We start from the raw sequence: 24,651 nt of genomic DNA on the forward strand, positions 1-24,651 counted from the left end.
AGAGAGAGAGAGAGAGAGAGAGAGAGAGAGAGAGAGAGAGAGAGAGAGAGAGGGAAAAGAAAGAAAATCCCGAGTTACTACAGCCAGCTTTTCCAATGACATAATGCCCCATAGTTACTGCCAGGTAGTGCTTTTCAATAAAGCCAAGTTTGTAAGACCGGGATTAGTAAAATTTGAAATATTTCCTTGGTGTGTCTCAGGATAATAGTCTCATCTTAGAAAAATGGTGCTTTGCCAAAAATGAAAGCGTTTCCCTGCAATTTGTGGTAAGGGAGTATGGGGGGGGGAGAGTCTTGTGCATACTGCGTACTGAGTCTGTGCGTTGAGCCCGTGCGTTGAGCCCACCGACGTCTGTGTTAACGAGCGTTGCTGTTTATGGTCCAAGGACCATGCATTTCTGGGCTGGATTGAGTGGCGGCTGCCTTGCTGGGCTGTGGGTGACAAGAGTCTGAGCAGCTCTCTGAACTCAGGCTTTGCTAAGGGAATGTCGAGCCTTCTCCATAGTTTCTGTAGAACAACACTCTGATGTGCACCGTTATTTTTGGTTTTTGGGTGATACTGCCAGCATGTGCTCAAGGGAATTCATAAACCCGGGCTTTATCCAGGAATTTCAACTTCTTTACAGTCTGCAGTGAGGTATTTCAACTGTATGCCTTTTTAATAAAAGCATTTAGTGTTACGCTGCAGAGATTACATTCTTTTGGCTTTGGTAAAGTATTTCCTGTTCGGTCCAAGCCATGAAGGCCCGTCAGGGGCTCACATCTGGAACCCACAGGGGAGGGGCCTGTCTTCCACCACCAGAATCAAGAATGGCCTATCCCAGCCCCGACCCATTTACTTCCCAGGGCCCCATGGGGTGGGGCCCTGGCTTCCTCCTGGGATGGAGGAGGAGAGTCCCCCCTTTTCTGTTCATTTTGGATATCTATCCCTTCTACTTGGTGAATCTTCAATTTTCAGGTTCCCCAAGTTTTCAACGTTATTATTTTTTTAAAGATTTATTTATTTATTATGTGTAAGTACACTGTAGCTGTCTTTAGACACACCGGAAGAAGAGGGCATCAGATCTCATTACAGATGGTTGTGAGCCACCATGTGGTTGCTGGGATTTGAACTCAGGATCTTCGGAAGAGCAGTCAGTGCTCTTACCCGCTGAGCCATCTCTCCAGCCCTCCCCTAGTTTTCCATAAGGCTTACATAAATATTTTCTGTGTAGAGGAGAGCTGTTGAGTTTGGGGGAGCAGGGAGCATTTTCCTCAACAGTGGGTGTGGGGTGGCTATTTAGGATGGATGCGGTGTTGTGGCCCAGGTTGCAGGGCGCCCCAGGTGTTCTGCCTGATGACTCTGCCCCATAGAGAGAGGTCTGCAGTCAGTCTCATGACACCCACAGTGGTTAATTTATGTTTCCTGCCCCCCACCCCCCACCCCCGCCCCGCAACAGAAAGTGACTCCCAGTTTTGAGATAATCAGGCTGGGCCATGGCTTGACAATTCCAGCAAGCGTTAGGATTTCGAGACCCTCTTAGATCTGCCCCTGTGGCCTTTGTGGGAGGCCAACCACCACAACTTTCTCTTGTGGACAGCCAGTGTCTTGGAGGCATTGCCCACGAGTTCTTTCAGGGCGGAGGGTAGGGTCTTAACTTGCAGGGTAAATGATCTCATGATGTGAACAGGGTGTAACACGTTCATGACGTTTGTCCTAACCACATATGATCAGAAAGTATGCCACTAGTTGGCAAGCACCTAGCCTTGGCCCTGGTGGCCTTGGATGTGTGGATGGTGGTGGCCTTGGATGGGTGCCTCTCCCAGGGAACCTGAAGAGCACAGGGTCAGCTTCTCCATGGGGCTGATCAATACGCATTCTTTGCCAGTTCTGCAATCCACACCTCACAAGGGGAATTGATGGTCCAGATATGATGAGCATCTTTCCTAAAACATAAGCTCAGAAACAGAATACAAATCCAGGTCTGGTCTCTCTCTGCCCCGTAGGCTGGTGTTCCTGGAGGGTGGGTATCTTGAGAGTGGTCGATCCTGAAGCTTGGCACCCACGGGACAAATGTGGCATGAGAGTGTACCCCAGGTCCAAGCAGCTCACCTGCTAGCTTCTCTTAATTTATTGGCACGCTCATTAGATCTTCTTGCATACTCAGGAGAAGCCACGTGACCAAGTCTGTGGAACAGCTGTTAATATGGAAAGCTCCGTGGGACAGCCACCCACATTTCCTAAGTGCTTCCTATGGGAAAGGCCTGAGCATGGGGCTGGGAGCGGAGCAGAGCTGTGCTTCACAAGCCCCAGCTGCTCTCATTGTGTATAAGTTAGGACGTGACAGAGCTACGACAAAACCAAGGGACAAGTTGGAAGGGTTTTGGCTATAGGACAGAGAGGTGGCCAGGCTATGTCAGCTCCTGTCCTAGGCTGAGGTGGTGCCTTAGTCAGGGTTTTACTGCTGGGAACAGACACCATGACCAAGGCAAGTCCTATAAAAGACAACATTTAATTGGGGCTGGCTTACAGGTTCAGAGGTTCAGTCCATTATCATCAAGGCGGGGACATGGCAGCATCCAGGCAGGCAGAGTGTAGGAGGAGCTGAGAGTTCTATGTCTTCATCTGAAGGCTCCTAGCAGAATACTGGTTTCCAGGCAGCTAAAATGAGTGTCTTAAAGCCCACACCTACAGTGAAACTCCTACGCTAACAAGACTAGGCCTACTCTAACAGGGCCACACCCTGTAATAGAGCCAGTAACTCCCTGGGCCCTGTATGTACAAACCATCACAGGTGGTATTTGAACTTAGGTCTCAATGTCTCATACAGTCCTTGATCTTGTTTTTGTGTGTGTGTGTGGGGGGGGGCGGGGGGGAGGAGGGAGTTTAAGGAAGGCTCATTAGGAATGCTGGCTGTGTCCTGTCAGCCTTGAGAATGGAGTTGCAGGGATTGGAGTGTAGGGGCTACCGGAGCCCATTGGGTGCCCTGCTGTAATGATGGAGAGCTTTGACTTAAACACTTGACCTAATCTGAATGCTTTATCCAGAGCTTGGAAGCAGACAGGCCTAGCTAGGTCCATGTTTCCTTATTCTCTCTAATGACACCTTCCTTCCCTGTAAATTGGGGGCAACCAGGATACAGTGAGAGAAGGCTGGTCACTCAGCTGTCTCTTGGCAACTGGAACCCAGAGAAAGTTGTCACTGTTAATTATGTATGGATGGAGATTAGATGGATGGGAGGGTGAGACCTTGATCTGAGTGAGGGGAGGACCAGAGGACAGGTGTAGGCTGAGTTTGTCTCTGTGACAGACTCGAAACAGTCTCTGGGTCATTTGATGTCCTTGGGGTCCATCTGACTCCTGCACAGAGTCAGGACAATCTAAATAAGGAAGTGGGGCAGGTCTGCCTGGGCATGGCGTCTGCAGGCCTGCACCGTTGCTAAAGGAATTGCTGATCGTGCTGGACTTCCTTGAGGCACGTGTGACTTCTTCACCAATCGAAGATCTTGGCTCTATAAAGACATACCCCTTTTGTGTTCACTTAGCCACTGCTATCAAATAAACCACCAACCCTTGATGTCTTTATTTTTAAATCTTCTGACAGTGTACTTCTAAGGACATTGTGTGTGTATACGTGTGTGGTTATACTCATGCTTCATAAAAAAATTGAGTAGTGGAAGAATGTCCAGTTTTTCTTCAGTATTCCACTGGTGACTGGTTCAAAGATAGCCTTTAGACACCCGAATCTGCGCATGCTCAGGCCCCTTGCCAGATGGCTCATTTGTGTGCAGCCTATGCATGTATTCCTGGATACTCTAGTCTAGCGGTGACTTGGAGTTCCTAATACAAGTAAAAGTCATAGAAGCAGTTGCTACATTTTACTCCTTAGGTAGTCATGATAAGGGCATCTGTACAGGCCCTGTGCAGTCTCCCACCCACACGCTCCAGCATTTCAGTCCATGGTTGGTTAAATCCATGGATGCAGGGCCTCCCAACAGAGAAGTTGTCTGCCTCTAATCAGCTCTGGACAACCCGTGCACCCACAACATTGCACCCAGGAAAGTGGGGCTGAGAGTTTGGGCGGAGGCAACCATGCCCCTATCCACTAACCTTGGCAGCTTGTATGCCTTTGAGTTCCCCCGCCAGGAGCTGATTGGCAGAGGTAAAAATTCCTCCTAGGAAATGGAGTGAACTGAAGGCTTGAGCGTTTTGCTATCAACGGCATTTGGGATCCTCAGAGTGGCTTCCGGAAACAATGGCTCTCCAGAGAGAATGGGAACCTGAGAAGCCACAGAGGCTGGAAGCTGGACTGCCTGTCCAGGTTCATCTCTGTGAGAGGAAGATAGGTGGATTAGGTGGAGGATTAAGGGGAGGGAAGGAGGAAGATGGCTCCCCTCATAGGAGGCCAGGAGGTGAATCAGAGAGATGGGGTGTGGTCCACAGAAAAAACCCTGAGTCCCTGTGCGTGTGGATGTCAGCCAGAGGCAGGCAACATCTTTTTTGCTCACTGCAGAAGGGGCAACTGATTGCTGCTTCCAAGAACTGGACGCTGCCAATTTGTATGATTATTCAGGGGTTCTGTTTCTGTCAGAGATGGCATGGGAAAGAGATACAAGGACTGTTGCAAAACACCTTAGATTAATTTCTTTGCAAGGGGGTAGAAGGATGTGATCCTATACTCACAAGCCACTGCGCCCTCAGTGCCTGGCGGTGGGGACAAGGGGGGAACCCTAGGAACTTGTATAATGACCATAAACTAGGAAACGGGTACCTTAAGTCACAAGTGACAGAAGCATCTAAGTTGCAGCCAGCCGTTCTTTGCCTTCAAGGAACCTGCTTGTGTTCACTGCCCCTGAGAGCACAGTGAGGATGGGATGGGAAATCACTTCGAGTGTGTTTCGAGTGTGTGACTGGGGGGTTTAAAACAGTCTGAGGGAATGGGTGAACATAATTTTTTGATTTTTTTTTTGCATCTATGTGTTTATATGTGTGCAGATCCATGTAGGTATGTGTTCATATATGTGCTGATGTGTGTACATGCATGTGGAAGCCAGGGGTCAACCTCAGGCGTCATCCACTATCTACCTTGTTTTTTGAAGACAAAACCTTTCACGGGCCTGGAACTATTTGATTAGAGAAAGCTGGCCATTGTCTGCCTCCCTAGGGCGTGGATGACAAGTTCGTTTTTTTTTTTTTTTTTTTTGGTGGCGTTTGGGGATGGAACTCAGGTCTTCCTGTTTGCATGGCGAGCCCTTTACTGAGTCATCTCCCCAGTCCTGACCATGATTGTTGAACCAAACTATTCCTTTAAAAACTTGAAATAAGCCAGGCGTGGTGGCCCACGCCTTTAATCCCAGCACTCGGGAGGCAGAGGCAGGCAGATTTCTGAGTTCGAGGCCAGCCTGGTCTACAAAGTGAGTTCCAGGACAGCCAGGGCTATACAGAGAAACCCTGTCTCGTAAAACCAAAACCAAAACCAAAACCAAAACCAAAACCAAAACCAACCAACCAAAAACCCTTGAAATGGCCAAGTGCAAGCCTTTAATCACAGTGCTCCGGAGGCAGAGGCAGGCAGCTAGATCTCTGTGAGTTTGAGGCTAGCCTGGTCTATAGTCTGAGCTACAGGCCAGCCAGGACTATGTAGAGAAAACCTGTCTTGAAAAAACAAACAAACAAACCAAAAATTGAATTAACGTTCCTTTTAGTGACAGTGTAAAATTAATTTTATCCCGTTTTGTTTTTTTTTTTTTTTTTTTCCTCCTACAGAGGCTTACCCTGTGGACATCCTGGAGGATGACGCGGAGGGCTATCAGGCAGCAGCTGAGGCTTACTATGAGATGCTCAGGGAAGGAGCCCAGACCTCAGCAGAGGTTATCTCCCTTTCCACTGGGGAGCAGGTATGTGTAACTTTTCTTAGAGGAGGGCTCTGTCCAATCTAAGGTAGAAAGAGAGGTGTCATAGAAACAACATCTCAGATTTAGAAGAACAAAGACCAACACATTGATTAAACGAAACTTCTGGAGGGAATACGAAAGAATTCCTATAAAGGTACTTACCCGGACTCCCCCGCCCCCCAGCTCTATAAATAAAGACCCAGAAATTCTTTATATATTTTAAAGCTTAGGCTTTTAACTTGGGCTCTCTCCCAGCTATTCTAACCTGACTAATTCTGGCCTACGTCCTACCGCATAGCCAGGTCTACATCTCTTGTTCTCTGAACTCTCCATCCACCACCCCCTCTGGCTGAATCTCTCGCTTCTGATTTCTTCCCCCAGAGCCCTTTCTCTGCCCGGAAGTTCCGCCCCTCCGCTTCCTGCTTTACTATTGGCTGGCAGATCTTTGTTAAAGCCAATCAGCAGGTACAGAAGGATGAATATTTATTAATTGTCAGACTGGTGATGGGCCTTTAGCTCTGCGCTGTTCCTCAGAGATACACCTTTCCACACTTTACCCTAACAGATTCTGTGTTGATGCCAAGGAAACCCTTCACTAGGAACCTGAAGTTCTGAGTGTGGATCTAGCGGGACTGGCCGTGGGGTGGGATGTAAGCCAGAATTGGTCAGGTTAGCATAGCTGGGACTGAGCCCAAGTTAAAGGCTTAAGCTTTAAAATGTGTAAGAGTTTCTGTGTCTTTATTCATATTGTTGGTGGGTCCAGTTGGTGAGCTGTGGGCCAGATAACCTGTGGGAATCCCATTTCTACCCCGGACGAGCTCGGTCCTCAAGGATTTTCTCCTCTCTTGTTGTTCTCACTGAATTCAGGGCATTGCACCACTTTCCTTGTGGGGCTGGCACGAGGGTTAAATGAGCTCGTGTATGCCCAGCTGAATCTCAGCGTCTTCATTTTAAAGGGAGGGAGTAGCCCATGTCTGCCCTCCAAGGTTTGATTCAGTTCTGACATTTGACGTGGAGTGAAGCCGTGTCACTTACAATATTTTTGTGTTGCTGAGGTTCTGTGCATTGTGAATAGGTTCTGCAAGAGGACACACAGAAAACTAGAAATTCTATTCGTTGGGATGGTGGCAAGATTTAAAAATAATGTGTTACGTGTGTGTTGGTGTATATGTTGGTGTGTGTGCCTGCATATGTACACATGTATGAACATGTCAATGTGTATGCATATGTGTAGACTCTCGAGGACAACCTCAGAGTGCATTTATATACAATATACAATCTGCTTTGTGTTTTGAGACAAGGCCTCTCACTATTTCCCCAGCGCTGGGTTTACAAGCATCAAGCATGCTGTGTGCCATCTTACCTGTCTTTTTTTTTTTTTTTTTAAGACAGGGTTTCTCTGTATAGCCCTGGCTGTCCTGGAACTCACTTTTTAGACCAGGCTGGCCTCGAACTCAGAAATCCACCTGCCTCTGCCTCCCAAGTGCTAGGATTAAAGGTATGTGCCACCACTGCCCAGCTGTGTTTTGTTTTTTGTTTTTGTTTTTTCGTTACCTGTCTTTTTGTGTATGCTATGGCGGGAGTAAACTCAGGCCCTCCTGCTTACCAAGTTTGCATTTCTCTGGCCGTGCCCTCTTCTACCCCGACTGTCTAAGACTGTTTTCCTCACAGTAGGCAGTATCCACATTTGTTTTAAGTGTGGATCATTTCACTCCTGCCAGAAATGGTTGTGATCTGGCTGGCAGGCAGAGCTAGTAGAGGGACGTCTTTTTGTACCAGAGTTAACGAAAACAGCGGCGTAATGCAGTTATAAACCATGGCTTCCTTGAGATTTTGGAGGTCCGGAGCTAACAGGCAAATCCCTCTTAGAAGAATACCCTCAAGGTATTGGGGTATTGAGGGACCTCAAGCTGTTGAGCCCCAGTGGGCGCTTGCTGGCCTTGTGTGCTCTTAGCGCCCCCTAGTGGTGATGTAGGAGAAAGACACAGGACTCCATCGGACACTGATCTCTGGGTGCTGGTGGCCAGGGGGAGCTTGAGAGATGCAAGAAGAGCTGTGTCCCCAGGTTTTTTCGTTTGTTTGTTTGTTTTTGGACACAGCTTCCACAATCTGCTGTTACAACACTCATACTTATGAATAACTTAGAAAAATAAACCCCAACATGCAGCATACTCATCGAAGGGATAAGGCTAAGGTTACTAACAAAAACAGGAAGTTGCTGACATGAAGATGTTTGAAGGTGAGATGACATGCCAACATGACTCCTTACTTCCTCCTTTCCTAAAGAGAATGGAGCTAGGTGAAACCCATCATTTGGATCTCTACTATTTAGCAGTGAGTAGGGACACAGGGGCAGGGACAGGGGCAGGGAGCAGGGTGCTATTTGGCACACTGAATCCTGCTCACCAGGAGTGAGCCTCCTCGCAGCTGACACAGCAGGGACTTTTGCTATCCAAAGATTCTCTGGCTGAAAGGAGCGATGAGGAAGTGGTTTGAGGAGACACCATGTCTTGACTTTCTTCGTTTCACAATTAATTTTTTTCTTGTCTTGACGTTGCATTTAAAATACTTGCTGATTTTTTTTCTGGTTTAAAAAACACACATGTTCATTTGTATGGTGTTTAAGGCCTACAATGAAAGACGGAGGGAGCAAAGCCATGTGGGGTTAACTGCTATAAACATGTTAATGTGTTTCTTTATTTTTACATTTTTACTTTCCACATGCATTTTTTAATTTTAATTTTTTATTTATTTATTTATTTATTTATTTATTTATTTATTTATTTATTTTTGATCCAGGGTTTTGCCGTGTAGCCCAGACTGGCTCAAGAACTTGCAATCTTCCTTCCCCATCATTTCAAATGCTGAGATTTTTGCCTGCTTTAAAAAACCTGGGATAGGTCACTCTGAAAGAGGGAGGTCCCAAGATAGTTGCCAGTCCCTACCCCCCACCCCACCCCCGGGATTTGCCAGGAAACAGTTCTCTGTAACAGTGGTGGTCTGATTTTTACAAGAACCTGCCTGCCTGGCCCAGCTGCACATTCTTCTCTAATTTTCCTATAGTCTCAGTTTTCAAAACAAAGTTGGTCATGGAATGTATTGACCTTCTTGTGTCAGGAGCTGGGAGCAGAGGGTTGGATGTTTACAAAGAGGGCCTTAGATGTGGCCCTCAGAGGTGATCTGGTTCCTCCCGATGACTAGCAAAACCTCCTGGGACTGAGTCTTTGGGCTTAAGGACAGGACTGAGCCTGGAGGGCTCAGACAGAGGACACATTTTCACGGCTGCTTTCAGAGCTGGTGCCAGGGTCACAGACAGCAGGAGCATCTATGTGGGGTGGAGGTGGGGGGCGGTACAGCCTGGGCTCAATCTACTGAGCGGCTACCATGGCTCTCGAGAAGATGAGAACACCACCATAGTTGTCTGTGTGAGGTGGAGTGAGGCTGTCAGCCTTGCAGGTTGAGGTCTATGGAGGTCCAGGATGGAGAAGGAGTCACACACACACACACACACACACACACACACACACACACACACACACAGAGAGAGAGAGAGAGAGAGAGAGAGAGAGAGAGAGTGCAAGACCATATCTAGGGTGGCTAAAGCTTCCTTCTCTGCCCTTCCTGCATCCTGCTAACAGGGCTCCTGTGAGCACTTGGCTGAGTAATTGCAAGTCATTCCCCTGCCTCAGTGACGTGAGAGAGCAGAACAATAATTTCATCTGCCTTTTTTTTTTTTTAGGTCAGACTTGAGGCTTCATCTCTTTGTTTTTGCACGATGTACCGTGATGAACCTCAACATAAAATACTGGGTTTGGTTAGTCCCCAGGACACAAAGACAGGTTGGTAGCTTTTTTTTTTTTATTGATTTGTTCATTTATGTGTACTGGTGTTTTACCTGCATGTCTGCCTGTGTGAGGGAGTCAGAGCCCCTGGAACTGGAGTTGCAGACAGTTGTGAGCTGCTGTGTGGGTGCTGGGAATTGAACCTGGTGTCCTCTGGAAGAGCAGCCAGTGCTCTTAATTGAGTCAACTCTCCAGCCCCATGTTGGTAGTTATTAATGGATATGGTGTCTATGACCAAGCTGCACATAGAGCCTGATTTTTGTTGTTGTTGAAGTTTTGTTTTTGTTTTTTTGTTGTTTTGAGACAGCGTTTCTGTGTATCCCTCAGTGCCCTGGAACTTGAAATATAGACCAGGCTGGTCCCAAAACCAACAGAGATCTGCTTGCCTTTGCCTCCCAAGTGCTGGGATTAAAGACACATGCCACTACTGCCCAGTGAACCCTGGATTTTAAAAATGGGAATCTTGACTTTGTGGTATACAATGTATGGGGATTTTCAATGTCTAGGGATGCAGCGGTCCATTCTTATTTATCTCTTTTGAGACATGAATCATTTTGCATATCTCTGACCACAGTCCCTACCCAGAGCTGCTTTGGGGCTCACTCTTGCTGTTCCCATTAACAGAAGTTCCAGAGCTGTGGGCACTGGATGGGACACTAGGGGACATTCCCATGACCTTGTGGAATGAAGGGGCCATTTTCTTCTCCAAATGTAACAAACGAGGGCCTCACACTGCTCAAGTGACTTGCCAGAGGCCTTCAGCTAGAGCACGGAAGGGCCCGATTTTTGCAGAGTGACAGTTGGGTGGGGGTTCTGTTTCTGACGGCGACAGTTTGGTCTGTGACTCATTTACCCTCTCCCAAATTATGGAGAGACTATCTGTGGCAGGTTTCTGCTTCATGGAGTGAGTCCTCTGGAGGTCAATTGTGCCTTAGGCAGAAGCATGGAGACTGCTGGCAAGCCAGCCTTCCGCACGCCTTTATTAATCCCAGTACTTGGGAGACAGAGGCAGGCAGATTTCTGAGTTCAAGGTCAGCCTGGTCTATAGAGTTCCAGGACAGCCAGAGCTATACAGAAAAACTCTGTCTCGAAATACAAAACAAAACAAAACAAAGCAAACCAAACCAACCAAACAAAAGAAAGTCTTGCTGGGAGGAGATCTAGCAGGTTGGTCTACCCGAACCCAGTGCACCAGCGAGCTGGTGGGAGGCACCTGACTTCTGACCTCATAACAAGCAATCCTTCGAGGCATTTTTCTTGTTTATTTTGCCTTTGCAATGCCAAGGGTTGCAAGTAATAGTCATAGTACACTGGTAATACACTTTTAAACTAGTTAGGCCTCATGAAATGCCAGCATTTTGAGATTTTAGTTCTTTAACTGTTTTCAAAGGAGGAACGTTCCAGCTCTCCACCTCTCCTGGAGAAATGCTTTTGCGTGTCACCTGACTGTCTGCCTGGAGTTTAGGCTCAGAGTGTCCCTCGTTCCACTGAGTGAGATTCCTTAGCACATATGAATATGGATCAGGGTACATTCTTAAAAGGCAACAGAAAATTAAGTACAGTGCAAATGGGAAACAGATTTCTAAGAATCCATTGTATGTTTACATCATGCAGACTGTCTCATTTTGGGGCCCCACGCTCATATATAAAAATGCTTTAAATAAAGTTTCCGGTTGACTTCCTGATGCTGCGGGCTCCATTGTTGCTGGCTGCATTGTTGTAGATTCCAGAGGAGTGCTTGATGCCCCGGTGCACTCCTTTAGAAGGGGTCTTGAGGTCTTCAGAGAGTGCACATCTCTCTGAAGAGAGATGTGGAACTAGAAGGTTGCAGACCCTAGAGTAGAAGGGCTCTTCACAGCTCTGCCCAGTCAGTGGGTCCCTTACCCTTGGGCTAAGTTGTGTCTTTGGAGAAGGGGATTGCTGGCTCCGGTACCTTTATCTTTGTCCTGTGCCATTATCTTTGCATGCTGGTGAAGGCGGATGCAGGTTTAATAAATGGAAGCTAAAGGGATCCGAAGCTGTTTGATCGGCCCTGCATATGAGTTAATTATTGATAACGGTGTGTGAGTTAATTATTGATAAGCCGGTTGACTCCATTACAGTGACTTCCGATAAGTCTGTAAGCAAATGAAAAACATCCTGGAAGGGCGAGTTCCCCAGTGGCAAGCAGTTGATGCTGCTGGCATCTTGCTCAGATGTGGGTGATGACACCGGCCACCATTTTCCCTGTAGGGAATTGCAGTTGTGGTCTGCCTAAAGGTGACTTCGGAGACAGGGTCTCTTGTCTCTGCTGCTTGTGAACATTTATTCTGATTTTCTACATAGCAGCTGGTTGATATTCCCTAGGGGGAAGTAGACATAGGTACCCAGCCCCCCTTTCTTAGCTTCTCAAGGGCCTTTATATACTTTCTCTTGTTTTATTTCCCTTATTTATTATTAATTAATCTCAAGTGTTTATGGCTATACAAAATAAGTCCTCATGCCAAATGAAAGGTGACTTCCCCATCTTTATTAAATCCGAAGCACTCACCCTAGGAGCCATGATTCCTGCCCCCGGTGGCCTTGGCTTTTCTTGTTTCTTCCTGTGTCTTGACTATGCTGTAGGATGAGCATGGATTTGGATGTCAAGTGAAGCGTCAGGAAGTCATGCATGTGTCAGCTGGGCTATCTGGCTTCTCTGAGCATCAGGTTTGCCATTTACAAAATGGAGAACAATTTATGCTTCCCAGGGTATTTGTGGAAACCGAATGACTTATGGCAGAAAATATGATGCTTTGGGGCAGTTCCAGCAGTGAGCAGTTTTCCCAGAGTCGAGCAGCACAAACCTTGGTCTACATCTTTGCATGTACATTGTGTGAGAGAAACACGCGATTTCAGAGGGATATGCTTGCACATTTACGTTTGGCCAGACTCTGTGAGCTGGAATTGTGTCCCGCAGCACATTCAGCTTGCCACACCACAGGCAGGCTAGTTTGACTCTGAACTACACCAACTGGGAGGTTGTTCCTCTACAGCTCCCAAAGTGCTTATCAAAACAGCAGCTGATCAGGGGTAGGCTGGGGCGGGGCCATGTGGCCATCCTGGGTAAGAAAGAAGGTAGCCATTCTATCAAGGGGAGATGCCAGGAGCCAGCTGTGGTCTAGTGCTGCGGGAAGGGAAGACAGTGTTTCTAATGACCTCTTTTGCTGGTCGGGCCATGTCTGTAGCAGATGGCATTTGTCCATGTGTTTAGGAGACCAAAGGAGGGCTGGGGCAATGACTGAGGAGACCAGGCTGCAGATAAGGGATTTGGGGACCCAAATCTCAATGTGGGAGCAGGAGAGATGGCTTGGCAGATACTCAAGCTTCTACCAAAGTCTGGATTCAGCATAAACCAGCCAGGTGCCCCACATGCTCCCCTGACTCTGGGCCCAAGGATCTGATGCCACTTCTGACTTCTGCATGTACGCACACACACACTCACATTATACTCACACACACTTACAAACACAATCACACACCACAACTCACAAACCTTACAACACACACAAACACACAGAGCACACTCATACATTCACACCAACACTCTCACATTCACACCATACACACTCATCTCTCTCTCTCTCTCTCTCTCTCTCTCTCTCTCTCTCTCNCACACACACACACACACACACACACACACACTCACACCACACATACAAATGAATAAACAACTAGAAGATAGCCTTTGAAGGTCCAGGGCTCTGCAAAGTAAGTTTTAGCCACTGTGGCTGCCTTTCACAAGGAGAAAATGGATCATCTTTGAATAATTCTATTTCAATCCTAAATCCATCAACTTAGCTCAACTTAAATTTATCAACCATTCAATTCTAAATATTTTGTTTTCACTTCCTGAGACTGTGTCTTGCTTTACTAACTACTAATCCTACTTTAAATCAGGAGGGAGCAGGCTCTAGCCCGATGTGATGTCTTGAGCTGGGGTGAGAGCATGGCTCTTCCTAAGACTTTGGTCTGTATAGCTGTGAAGCCTTGTGGGTAGCCAGGCTGAGAAGAGGACGGGTAGTGTACAGTCATTGCATCTGTGAAGCTCTGGTCCCTGCATCCTGGGCTGGCCTGTTCCATTTTTTGGGACAGCTCGGGCTATAGGGCAGACCATGCTAGTCTGCCTGCCATGTGTCTCCTTTCTGACCTGGTGCCTCCCACATCTGGGCCGTCCAGGTGGGTGGGTGGGTGTGGTCTCCTCACAGGATGGTTCTCTTCAAGTTTGGAGTTCCCTCCTTTCCTGTTTCTCATTCTCTGGCTGTTGTGGCTGTGGCTTCTGTAATGTTTCTTCCGAAAAGTGGATCATGCAGGAACCTTTACAGTCATGCCTGACACTTTCTCAAAGCCACGGTGTCGCCTGCTCTTTCTAGTCTGTCCCTGGCTTCCTCTGTTCTTGGGAAGAGTAGGTTTCAATCCCAGAATCATAGTTTTAGGTTCTGGCAGCCGTGGGATAATTCTGTGAGTCTAGAGCCATTTGCCTTGGAGGTGAGGATGATCCTCTAAGCCTGCCAGGTATTTGACATTTGTTTTGGGGTTCTGTTCTATCCTGTCTTAGTTAGGGCTTTACTGCTGTGAACAGACACTATGACAAAAGCAACTCTTATAAGGACAACATTTATTTGGGGCTGGCTTACAGGTTCAGCGGTTTAGTCCATTATCACCAAGGCAATAACATCACAGCATCCAGGCAGGCATGGTGCAGGCAGAGCTGAGAGTTCTGTGTCTTCATCTGAAGGCTGCTAGAGGAAGACTGACTTCTAGGCAGCTAGGATGAGGGTCTTAAAACCCACACTCACAGTGACACACCTACTCCAACAAGGCCACACCTCCAAATAGTGCCACTCCCGGGGCCGAGTGTATTCAAACCATGACTACATCTGCATCTAGCCAGCCTGCCTGCCTGCCTTCCTTCCTTCCTTCCTTCCTTCCTTCCTTCCTTCCTTCCTTTCTTCCTTCCACCCTTTCCTCTGTCCCTCCCTTTTCTTTCTATCCCTCTCTGTTTCTGTCTGTCTTTCTCTCTCTTTGTGTGTGTGTGTGTGAACAAGAGAGAGAGAGAGAGAGAGAGAGAGAGAGAGAGAGAGAGAGAGAGAGAGAATGTGTGTGGATGTCAGAGGACAGCCTTTGAGTGTTGGTCTCTACTTTGAGACGGGGTCTCTGTTGTTGCACAAGTCTGCCAGGCCTGCTGGCCTGCAAGCTTGAGCTTCTGGGAACTGTCCTGTCTATGTCTGCCATCTCCTCTGAGGTTCACTTGAGCATGTACCTAGTTTATCCAGTTGTGTGGTCCTCCCCACCAAAGTCATACAGGGTTTTTGGGGGCCTGCAGATAGGTCCTTCCCTATTGGATACAACTTGCCTCCTTTATAGTCACACCTTTGTGACAGAGACACTGTCAGATGTCAGGCTTCTCTGGGAGCTGTGGGGCCACGTCACTGTCAGAGCCCTCAAGAAACTTGATGATAGCCTTGTCAGGTTTTTTTTTTTTTTTTTTCCTGAGACAGGGTTTCTCTGTGTAGCCCTGGCTGTCCTGGAACTCACTCTGTAGACCAGGCTGGCCTCGAACTCAGAAATCCGCCTGCCTCTGCCTCCAGAGTGCTGGGATTAAAGGCGTGCGCCACCACGCCCAGCGGTTTTCTTTCTTTTTCTTTTTTTTTTTTTTTAGCTCTCTTTCTGACAGTGTTTGCATTATATACTTTTTAATTAATTAATTAAACTAAGTGGCAAGATGTTAGTTGGCAGGCTGGCAGGGTAAAGACTATCCAGAAGCTGATAAAACTCTGTAATTGAGTCATGTGACAGAGACACAGTACCAGAGTGCTACGGAAGTTCCTGGAATGAGATGGCGTTACTGGGGTCAGGGAGAACTATGTATGGCCCTTGGCAGGAAAGTAGAAGTTCACAAGGGGTGTGAACTCCAAGAAGATGCCCACTGCTACTTCCTTGGCCCTCTGTCCCTGCCTCCTGGTGCCCAGCTCAATAATGACATCTGTTCTACATGCTCACAGAGACCACTGGGCTCCTGTGACCTGTGACCTGTAGGGCTTAGGGACGGGGGCTTTGGCAGCTGGCACTCCTACCTGTGAATCTTAACAGTTCCCTGTTTTTTTGAAGGATTCCAGGTTTCTTTTTATAGTTATCCTATTATGTTCCTGGTTGTATCTTCTACCCTGGAGGCCATGGTGGAAGAGTGGGAGAGACAGCACAGAGATCAAAAGATGTGTGGTGATATTCTAGAGAGTGGGGTGGGATGAGGGCTGCAGTCAAGGGTCTTGGCTTGGACTCTCCAGTGCCCAGCAGATTGACTGTCGGGTGGTTGGAAGGAACGTTGGCTATGACAGAATGGTCATCCCTGGAGGCTGCCAGTAGCCAGGTCAGGGGTGCAGTGGGCTAGCCTGGCACAACTAGGGGAAGCAGTGGGAAAGAGCACACTAGGGTGTGGATGAAGATGAGGATGAAGGAGGTTTAGATCGGGTCCTATGCTGGCACCAAGCTTGGTTATTTAGAAGAAATGGTGTCAGGTGAGATCAACTGGGGTCTTTTTCTGCATGGTCTGTGAGGTAGCAGTGGTAGGAAGGAGTAGAGTTATACCATGGGTCGGAGAGGGCTGAAACCCGACTCTCTCCTGAGTGGGACTCCTTCTGTAGGTATCCCTTCCGCGTGGGGCACGTCCGCTTGAAGCTCTGTACATGTCACCACCCATGGCTCTGGTCACTCCTTGTGGCTGATCTTCATGGGTAGATCAGAAGCACTCTGAAGGCAGGGAGTGCCACTCAGATACTTTGGCTCTGCATGGTGTTTGTCAACCCAAGAGGATGTCAGACACGTGTTCCTGGGCTTTCTATCCAGGGAGCTGTGAGACACAGTGGTGGCCCAGGCTCAGAAACAGCAAGCCAGACACTTCCGGAGACGGGAGACTGAGGTGATGGTGTGAACAGCCGTGGCTACACATTGACTTCTCTCAGGAGACTGTCTGTCTTCCCCACTTGGCTCCCAGGATGTTTTGTGACCAAACGTAACATTCACTCTTGAAATTGCTACTAATTTATTTACAGTGTTTGGTGATTGCACGTCATGTGCACCCTGAGAAAAACAAGCAGGGAGTTGAAAAAAATGATGATTTTTTTTTTTTCCTGGAAAAACATGTCCATTATAGCCTGCAGTGACAGCGAGTGCCAAGCTAAACATTCAGATGAAACCAGAGCCTCTGTGTAGACAGCCCTCTGAGGGGCTGTCTTGGTCCAAGGAAGATTGCAACACTAAGACCAGAGTGCTGTGCTGCCTTGGGGCAGGTGGTTGGCTTGCAAAAGTGTGTGTGTGTGTGTGGGGGGGGGGGGGGGGGTCAGATGTGAGCTGCACCCCAGAGGGTCTTGGAGGGCTTTCTCAGAACAGAAAGACCTTTCTGAGGCACCCCACACTCCTGAACAGGCTATCTCGACTTTGACGATGGAGGTCTTAGAGATGGAGACTGGGTACAGAGTGGGTAGATCTGTGGATTTCTTAACAGGAGGTGAGAGGGATGGACCTGGATCACTCCAGCTCTCTTCGCAGAATGAGCCTGTCCACTTGATTCTCCAGATGGATGGTTTCTATGCCTCTAGTAAACTCATGGGTGGTGCCTCTGGCAGCTTTGTCCTTGTAGCAGAGTCAGTGGAGGAGGGAATACAATTGTTCTGTCCCCAGGCTCCCTCCATGTAGAATGGGATGTCTCCTCGAGGATCCTCTGGGTTGGCAGGAACCCTGTTGGTTCCTGTGACGTAGTAGCCCTAGCATTTGTCTGTTTTAGCTGGTGTATGTATTTAAAAATCATACGAAGATTGCTATCATCCTGGGGCATACCAAATCGTCTAAGCGGGGCTGTGGGAGCCCCACTTAGATAGTTCAGACCAGTTAAGGGAATCGAGAGGAGGGTGAGTTCTGGCTGGAAACTCAGCTTCCTCGTAGGTATCCACGTCTTTGGGCAGCTAAGATGCTCTATGGCCCTCAGAATCTTGATTTCCTTGGTCTGTGGAGGAAGCACTGCTCATAGCGACACCACGTGTTTTGGGAACACCTGCTCTATTGGCCATGGTTTGGGCTTTCCTCTTCCATTCGCTGTTGATTTATGCTACGTACTGTGAGATGGATTTAAACCGAGGGAAAGAGCATACCAGGAAGACATGTCATTCATACCGAGGGACTTTTGGTATTTGGAAACTATGAAGGCCAAGGAAAATATTTACAGTGTCTAGAGTGGGGCCTTTTGTCCTGAAGGATAGGGATGCCTTTGCTTCCGTGCACACAAAAAGTTTCTATTAGTGCCACTAGGGTGTCTGTCTGCATCTCTGTGCTTCCTGAAACTCTGGGAAACTTAGTGAGTTTGCCATGGTCCACCTTGGCAATTTTTAGGTTCCTTTCCTAGATAGACTAGATTTTTTTTTTTTTTCTTACCCTGGAATTTCTTAGTTCAACTGTACTTCAGGAGTTAGGCACCACGCCCTCCCTCAACTCCATCTTCCTTGAGTTAAAAATCTAGACCCATGAAAAAACAAAATCACTTGAGGCAAGAGAAGCTTGAGAAATGTTGGGAGAGGGGGCTGTGAATGTCCTGCAAGCCAGATGTTTTCTTCTCACGGCAAAAGGCACCCAAGTTCACGGGCATGGGGGGGGGGGATGTGTTTTCCTTTAAGGACAACATCTGTATGGAAATGGTAGCCCGAGTAATGCAATGTGACGGTTGCTATGTCAACTGGTGTATTTTCCCCTCCCCTTAAATTATTGACCAGCACAGTCAATGTTGCATAAAACTCATGCAATTCAGTGGAATGTGTTTATGTGCCAGCCTCTGCCAGAAGTTTTCATCACTTTTTTTTCTCTCCACTGCATGTATTTGCTTTGGGGAAAGATGGCCTGTCACTTGGGTTTAACTGTGTTCCCCCGCCCCAACTCCAACACAGATATTTCTAAGATTTGTAACAGGCCAGTGGTGACTTAAACTTCAGGGGAACAATAGAAGGGAAGTAAGGAGTGGGGGGACTGAAACTCTTTTGGCTGTGATGAAGACGTGCAGACGTTGGGGCAGTATGTGAATCCTTTGCAGATGGTTCAGGGAGGTAAGATGTGTGTTTCGGGGCAGATGAAGGATGTCTGTTCCTCTTAAATTCTTTATGGAGATGGTATGGGGCACCAGCTCTGTCTCTTTTACTCCGGGCTATGTGTTCTGCGGCCTCCTGGCTACCTTCCCCTTGCTGTCTGCATAGCCAGGGTTGTCCTTAAATTCCTTGTCATCCTCTTGCCTCAACTCGAGGGGTTCTGGGAATATAGACACGTGCCATCGTGCCTGGCTTTCTTTGTTGTCTGTAACTGGCACTTCGTGTCCCATGGCCCACTTGAGTCTTCCTGGTTAAGCTATCTATTTTCCTTCTGCTCTTGCTGGCTGCCCACTTTGCTGACTGGGATAAAACCCACTACCAATGGGTTCTTTCTGTCCCCAGCACCTCCTACTTTGTCAGCAGGTTTGCTTTGGGTTAGACTCTCACTCTTGGGGTTGTGTTATCTTCAGTCTCCTCTTCCCCCTGTCTCTGACCTCACCCTTTCCTAATCTATTCTTCATGCTTTAAATACTTCATTCTTGAAAACTGCCCTTTTAAGTACACAGCTTTAGACGCCACAGTTTGGATCTAGGAAAGCAGATATTAACCACAGTGTCCTTGTCTGTATCCACGTCCGGCCATCCCCTGTGGTCAGTGTTCCTGCTACACTGGGACATATATTGCAACTGTTGCTTATAGGAATATGTCCCAGTTACCCAGAGTCCTCATCTACTTTCTGTGAAGCTGGGTACTTGCCTCTTTTGCTTGGTCTCTTCTGTGACTTATTACAGAGCCTGATACCTTGATCCAACTACTGTGGTCTCCAAGGCTGGATCCTGTCCCTTGGCTGGCCACCATCTGTTGCCTCAGGGTTGGTCTTGGAACGTTCTCTCCATCCTTCCCAGACAGTCTTAAAGTGCATGTCACAGTGTCTGTCATGGCCAGGTCACCCTCCTGGATCTCTACTGCTGAGGCTATGTACCTGGCACATAGTTGGTAGTTGGATTTGCTGAATAGGTCCCACGTTGCTTCCCTTCCCTCAGTGTGGAAACAGCTTGACAATATTGGCTCTGCTGAACTCTTTCCTTCCTAGGCTCTGCCACTCAGTGTCTGGGCCCATTCTCTCAATGATCTCCCGCTGGCCCCCTCTGCCTTGCCTGGTCTTCTACTGACCCCTCCTGCCTGGCCTGACCCCAGCTCTACGTCCCTGTTTTTCTGTCTGTTTTAACCTGTGGGTACAGTGCTTGGAATGGGAGTTTTGGAACCAGCAAGACTTTTCATATTCATATCTTATTCTAGTGGCACCATGATCACACACACGACCTCAAAGTGAGGATCTCAACTCCCGAGCCTCTCCTGGGAAACAGAATGAGCTTGTGTGGCCACCACATGAGGTGTCACCCCTGCCATCGCACCAGCTTCTCACTGAGTGCTCAAGGCATGCCATTGTGTCAACTGTTACTACTTCGCAACGGGAATGGAATTGCATCTCCCCTCTCCTTCCCTGGGGTCTGAGTGGCTGTCAGTTATCTCCTGAGTGCACCCAGTCTGGCTTTGTTCCTTCATAGGCCTTTGGTGTTGGTGTGGACACACCCACTGGGCTCTTTCTTTTCTCACATCTGGAGTGCCTGCCTCTGCTCACCACGACCTCACTCATTCCTCTGGCCCCTTCACATCCTCCAGGATTCTTGATTTCGTGATCTGCCTTTCCTCCCCTCCCCTCCTACTGCACATAGCTTGAGTGTGCTCATACTTTATCCTGCCTTGGGCCCAGGCCCTCTCTCTTCCTCCAAGCTGGGTGTTTCCTAGGCTAGAGCTCCTGTTTAATTCCCAAGTGGAGGTGCTGAGTGCGGTACTCACCCTCCCCATGTGTGTGCTTCCTGGGGAACTGACACTGTAGAATTTCCACCTATGGTGGGACCATGTGCCATTTTGGTGTCTCACGCTGGAGCAAGTTGGGTGAGGTGGCAAAGAGGCATCTGAGCCATCTTTCCCTGACAGATGTTGCTCCTTCACCATAGCACTCTTAGTCTTTGCTAAGTTTGCTTTTTGCTGTGGCTTGAACATCTGTCCAGGCTTCTGAGAATCACAGCCTGTCCCCTCAATCTTGGGCATGCAGAGGGGTTCAGAACACCATGAATATGGCCACCAAACCAACTAAGCAGGCCTTATAGGGGCTCGTAAAGACTCTGTTGACAAACATAGACCTTGTATGGAGCTGAGCTGGTCCTCTGCATGTATGTTATGTATGTAGGTCCGTGTTCTTATGGGATTCCCAACAGTATATGGGCAGTTTTGAGAATCCTGGAATTTTGGTTTCTTTTTAAAAACAACACAGAAATATTATAAGAATGTGTTTTTATTTTACTCCCAGGTGTAAGGATGTGGGGCTGCTTTGGACTGTCCATATCAGCTATGTTTGCCTCGTGCTTTAGCCAAACTGTGGTTTGCCAGCTGCAGATAATTTCTGAGTTGTATGATGTTTGGAATTCTGGGAACTTTTCAGAGGGCACATACATGTGGGGCCCTGAGAGGTGAGGTCAGTGGTTGTTGGTCATTTAAGGAGGTTGGTTATGGTTTGCTAGTAGCCGTGGTTGAAGAAGAAACAAAAGGAAAGAAATTAGATTCAAGGATTTTCCTAATTCCCTTCTCCCCTCTATACCCTATCTAGTGTTATTGGGTGAAACTGAGAGAGTGGAGAAGAACCCACAAAGTAGCAAAGACCAGCTACAGGGGTTGTCTCTGACTCTTTTGCCTGCACTTGGGACTCTTTTCCTCCTTGTCCTTCCTCCTTGCCTTGTCCAGCCTTGAAATGACGGTTTGTGTCTAGTTTTATTAGGCCACATTTGGTGGATATCGCTGGGAGACCTGCTCTTTTATTTGAAGGGAAATGGAGAAGGAGTGGATCTGGTGGAGGAGGGAGGTTGGGAGGGACAGGGAGGGATAGAAGGAGGGGGATGTAATATATGAGAGAATAAAAAAAAAAAAAGAAAGAGAACAGTAAAACTCAAACAAATAATTGAATGATAGATAATTATCAGTGGATGGGGGAGATGGGGAGATATCGTTCAGAGGGTATAAAATCAGTTATGCAGAATGGCTAAGTTCTCAAGGTTTAATTTAAAGGCTTGGTGACCAAACATTAATAAATTGCATTTTATATGTGAAAGAAAATATCTTGGCATGGTTGCATATGCCTGCAATCCCAGTTATGGTGGTGGAGAGACAGGCAGGTCCCTGGGGCTCTCTGGCCAACCAGCCTAGTCCAGTCAGGGAACCCCAAGTTCAGTGACAGACCCTGCCTTAAGAAATAAGGTAGGTGTCACCTGCTGTCAACCACAAGCCCCTCCCTATACACATGTGCATACACATGCTGCTCATCTGTATGTGCACGTGCACACACACAGTCTAGTGGGTAGGGTCTGGGCAGACGAGGTGCATGTCCTAATCAGGAGCACCACGATCAGCTTGATGCCCTCTGAGAGAAGAAAGGGTTGGTGACAGAAAAATGTGTGGGGAGTATCCTGCCATCCATTGGAGAGGATAGGCAGGGTGGCAGATAGCCAGCAGTGAAAGACAGACCGACAGACACTTCTATGCAGTCCTGAAGAGTAAGTTTTCCAGGTAGAGATGTCTCATGGAAAGTGGAAGTGACAAAGGCCTTTTCACATCACTTTGCAATGTTTTAAGGCGGGCGGAGGACATTTCTAAAAAGCACAGGAGAAGGTCTACACTCTGGGAAATGCAGTTTGGTGAGGTACATTCTCCCGTGGTACCTGCGATGGAACCATGTTGAGCTATGGATTGGGTCATAAAACTCGTATTGGAGGAGCTGGTATTTGAGGCCCGGCTGGCTTTGAAGTCTGCACCCTCCTCCCTGTATCAGGTACCCAGGGCCAAGTCTGGATTCACTTCCAGCTGTCTTGCCCATGGCTTCTGCTGAAGTCCTTCAGATGCTGGGATCTGAGCGAGTGACTCAAGGCTTTGCTAAAATGGCATTTACAACCATTTCTTCACCTGGTGGCTTGAGTTGTCTTGACTGTGGTCTTGCCCTCGCAGGTGGGGCTCCATGTCTCTGTCTTACATTGACAGCCTATTTCCTCTGCCAGCTGAAGCCTTAATCCAGTGATTCAGACTTTTTGGAGTTCTCTGAGGACACTGTCCCTTTTCCTCCCTCTCTGCAGAGCTGTTTTTTTCCTCTGGGTCCCCATGGCAGTCAGTTTCAGCACCTCCCTGCCTTGGTCAGGGCTGCTAGCTGGGCTCTGTCTTCCTCTGCAAGCTGCCAACTTCTGCAGTCAGGATGGAGGTAAATTCATCAGTCCCTGGGGCCAAGGTTCTGTGGGCAGCTGGAAGCTCAGCCAAGGAGAGCTGAATTTACTTGATCCCCTTCTTGCCCGGGATGAATCTGGGCCACTGGGGAGTTCACTTAGGGACTTCACTGTCTTAACTTGTTTGAGAAACCTTGGCTTGCCGTAGAATAAAAATCCATCAGCAACATCTTCCCTGTGCTTGGTGTCACCTGTCACTTGGAGAGAGAGAGAAAGAGAGAGAGAGAGAGAGAGAGAGAGAGAGAGAGAGAGAGAGAGAGAGAGATTAAATTGGTGCTAATGCCTTGGCAGTGCCTTTCATGATGATCTGGCCTGTTGGCTCCTCTTAGCTCTGGATGGGGAGAGTGGGGAGTGATATTTAGATCTGCTAGGGAACTTTTGCTTTTTTGAAGCATAGGTGGTTTTGTTTCCATTTTGTTCCCCTTAGCGCTGCCTAGATCCAGGGTCTCCGCAGTGAAGGCCCTGCAGCACCTGTCGGTCCCCCAGTGCTGTCACGTGTCCTTGCTGTGCTGTGCCAGCCTTGGCATGGGCTCTGCTGCCAGCTCCGTTGCCTGCATTTCCAGTCACTCCACTGATCAAAAGCTGCCGCATCCTCCGGGCTGGTTCTGGTCTGAGGACGGGTTTATTTTAGACGGCTAAATTTGACTGGACCCCATGCTCATTCTTATGTGTCCTTAGCCGTTGAAGATGAGTTTTTGAAGAGCGTCATGAGGCCATTTGAATCCATTCTGTAATCGTCCAACATGACGAAGGATGGCCCTGCTGTGCACCGTGAAACTCGAAAGGTGCCCGGTCAACATGTTCGTTTGAACCAGTCTTAGAGAACCGAACATTTATATTACAGGGGGGCACAGTCTGTTAGTAAACCGAACAGCTTCGCTGGTTCACCTTGTCCGGTTGGGAAATAACAGCTTGTCCCCATGGCTGTTGAGAGCCCACCTGCAAGTTCTAGTAGCTGTCATTTTGGAGAGTAATCACATTGACTAAGTGAAGGTGAGCCTCAGGCATTTAATTGGCTCTTCCCTCCCAGCCTGCTGCATGAATTTTAGAACTGTTGTCAGAGAAGCTAACAGGCAGGGGGAAGAGAGGCTGTTGGTCTTTGGAGGAGAGGCAGGTTCTGAGACAGTCTTGACTGTCTGGCTTGTGCTTCTAGCTTATGCTTCGTAGCCTGGTCCTCACAGATCTCCACTAAAGTGTCTCAGATATCAGAACAGGGAAAAGAGGGGGAGGTTGCTGACCCTGGGTGGTTCACAGTGTTTACTGTCACAAACCTAATCTTAAATGACTTGGTTTTGATTATGTTGTCCCCCAAATCTTCATTTAGAAAGGGTTCAAAGGGAAGGTGCATTTAAAATTTAACATTTAATTTTTACTAAATTTATTAGATATATTGAAATTTTAAAAATTAAATTTAAAATTTAAAATCGTGTGGCTTCCCAAACCCGTGGAATCAGGTACCTGGCTTAAGAAGTAGTTTTGTTTTATTTTTATTTTTTTAAAATATCTATTAATAAAAAGGCATA

At 47.8% G+C, this 24,651-nt stretch overlaps 1 protein-coding gene across 3 annotated transcripts in view; it reads left to right on the forward strand.

Annotated features, from left to right (window-relative positions):
• The window catches only part of Fam169b (family with sequence similarity 169 member B), an 81,298-nt gene that overhangs the window by 17,187 nt on the left and 39,460 nt on the right, over positions 1 to 24,651 (forward strand). For all 3 annotated transcript variants that reach the window (XM_021167236.2, XM_021167234.2, XM_021167235.2), the window contains exons 2-3: positions 5,745 to 5,875; positions 9,612 to 9,711. In XM_021167236.2, the coding sequence (XP_021022895.1) occupies positions 5,816 to 5,875; positions 9,612 to 9,711 (160 nt within the window). In that variant the 5' untranslated portion in view covers positions 5,745 to 5,815. The remainder of the gene's footprint in view (positions 1 to 5,744; positions 5,876 to 9,611; positions 9,712 to 24,651) is intronic.

This window comes from Mus caroli, chromosome 7 (assembly GCF_900094665.2).
Source record: "Mus caroli chromosome 7, CAROLI_EIJ_v1.1, whole genome shotgun sequence".
Classification (NCBI taxonomy): domain Eukaryota; kingdom Metazoa; phylum Chordata; class Mammalia; order Rodentia; family Muridae; genus Mus; species Mus caroli.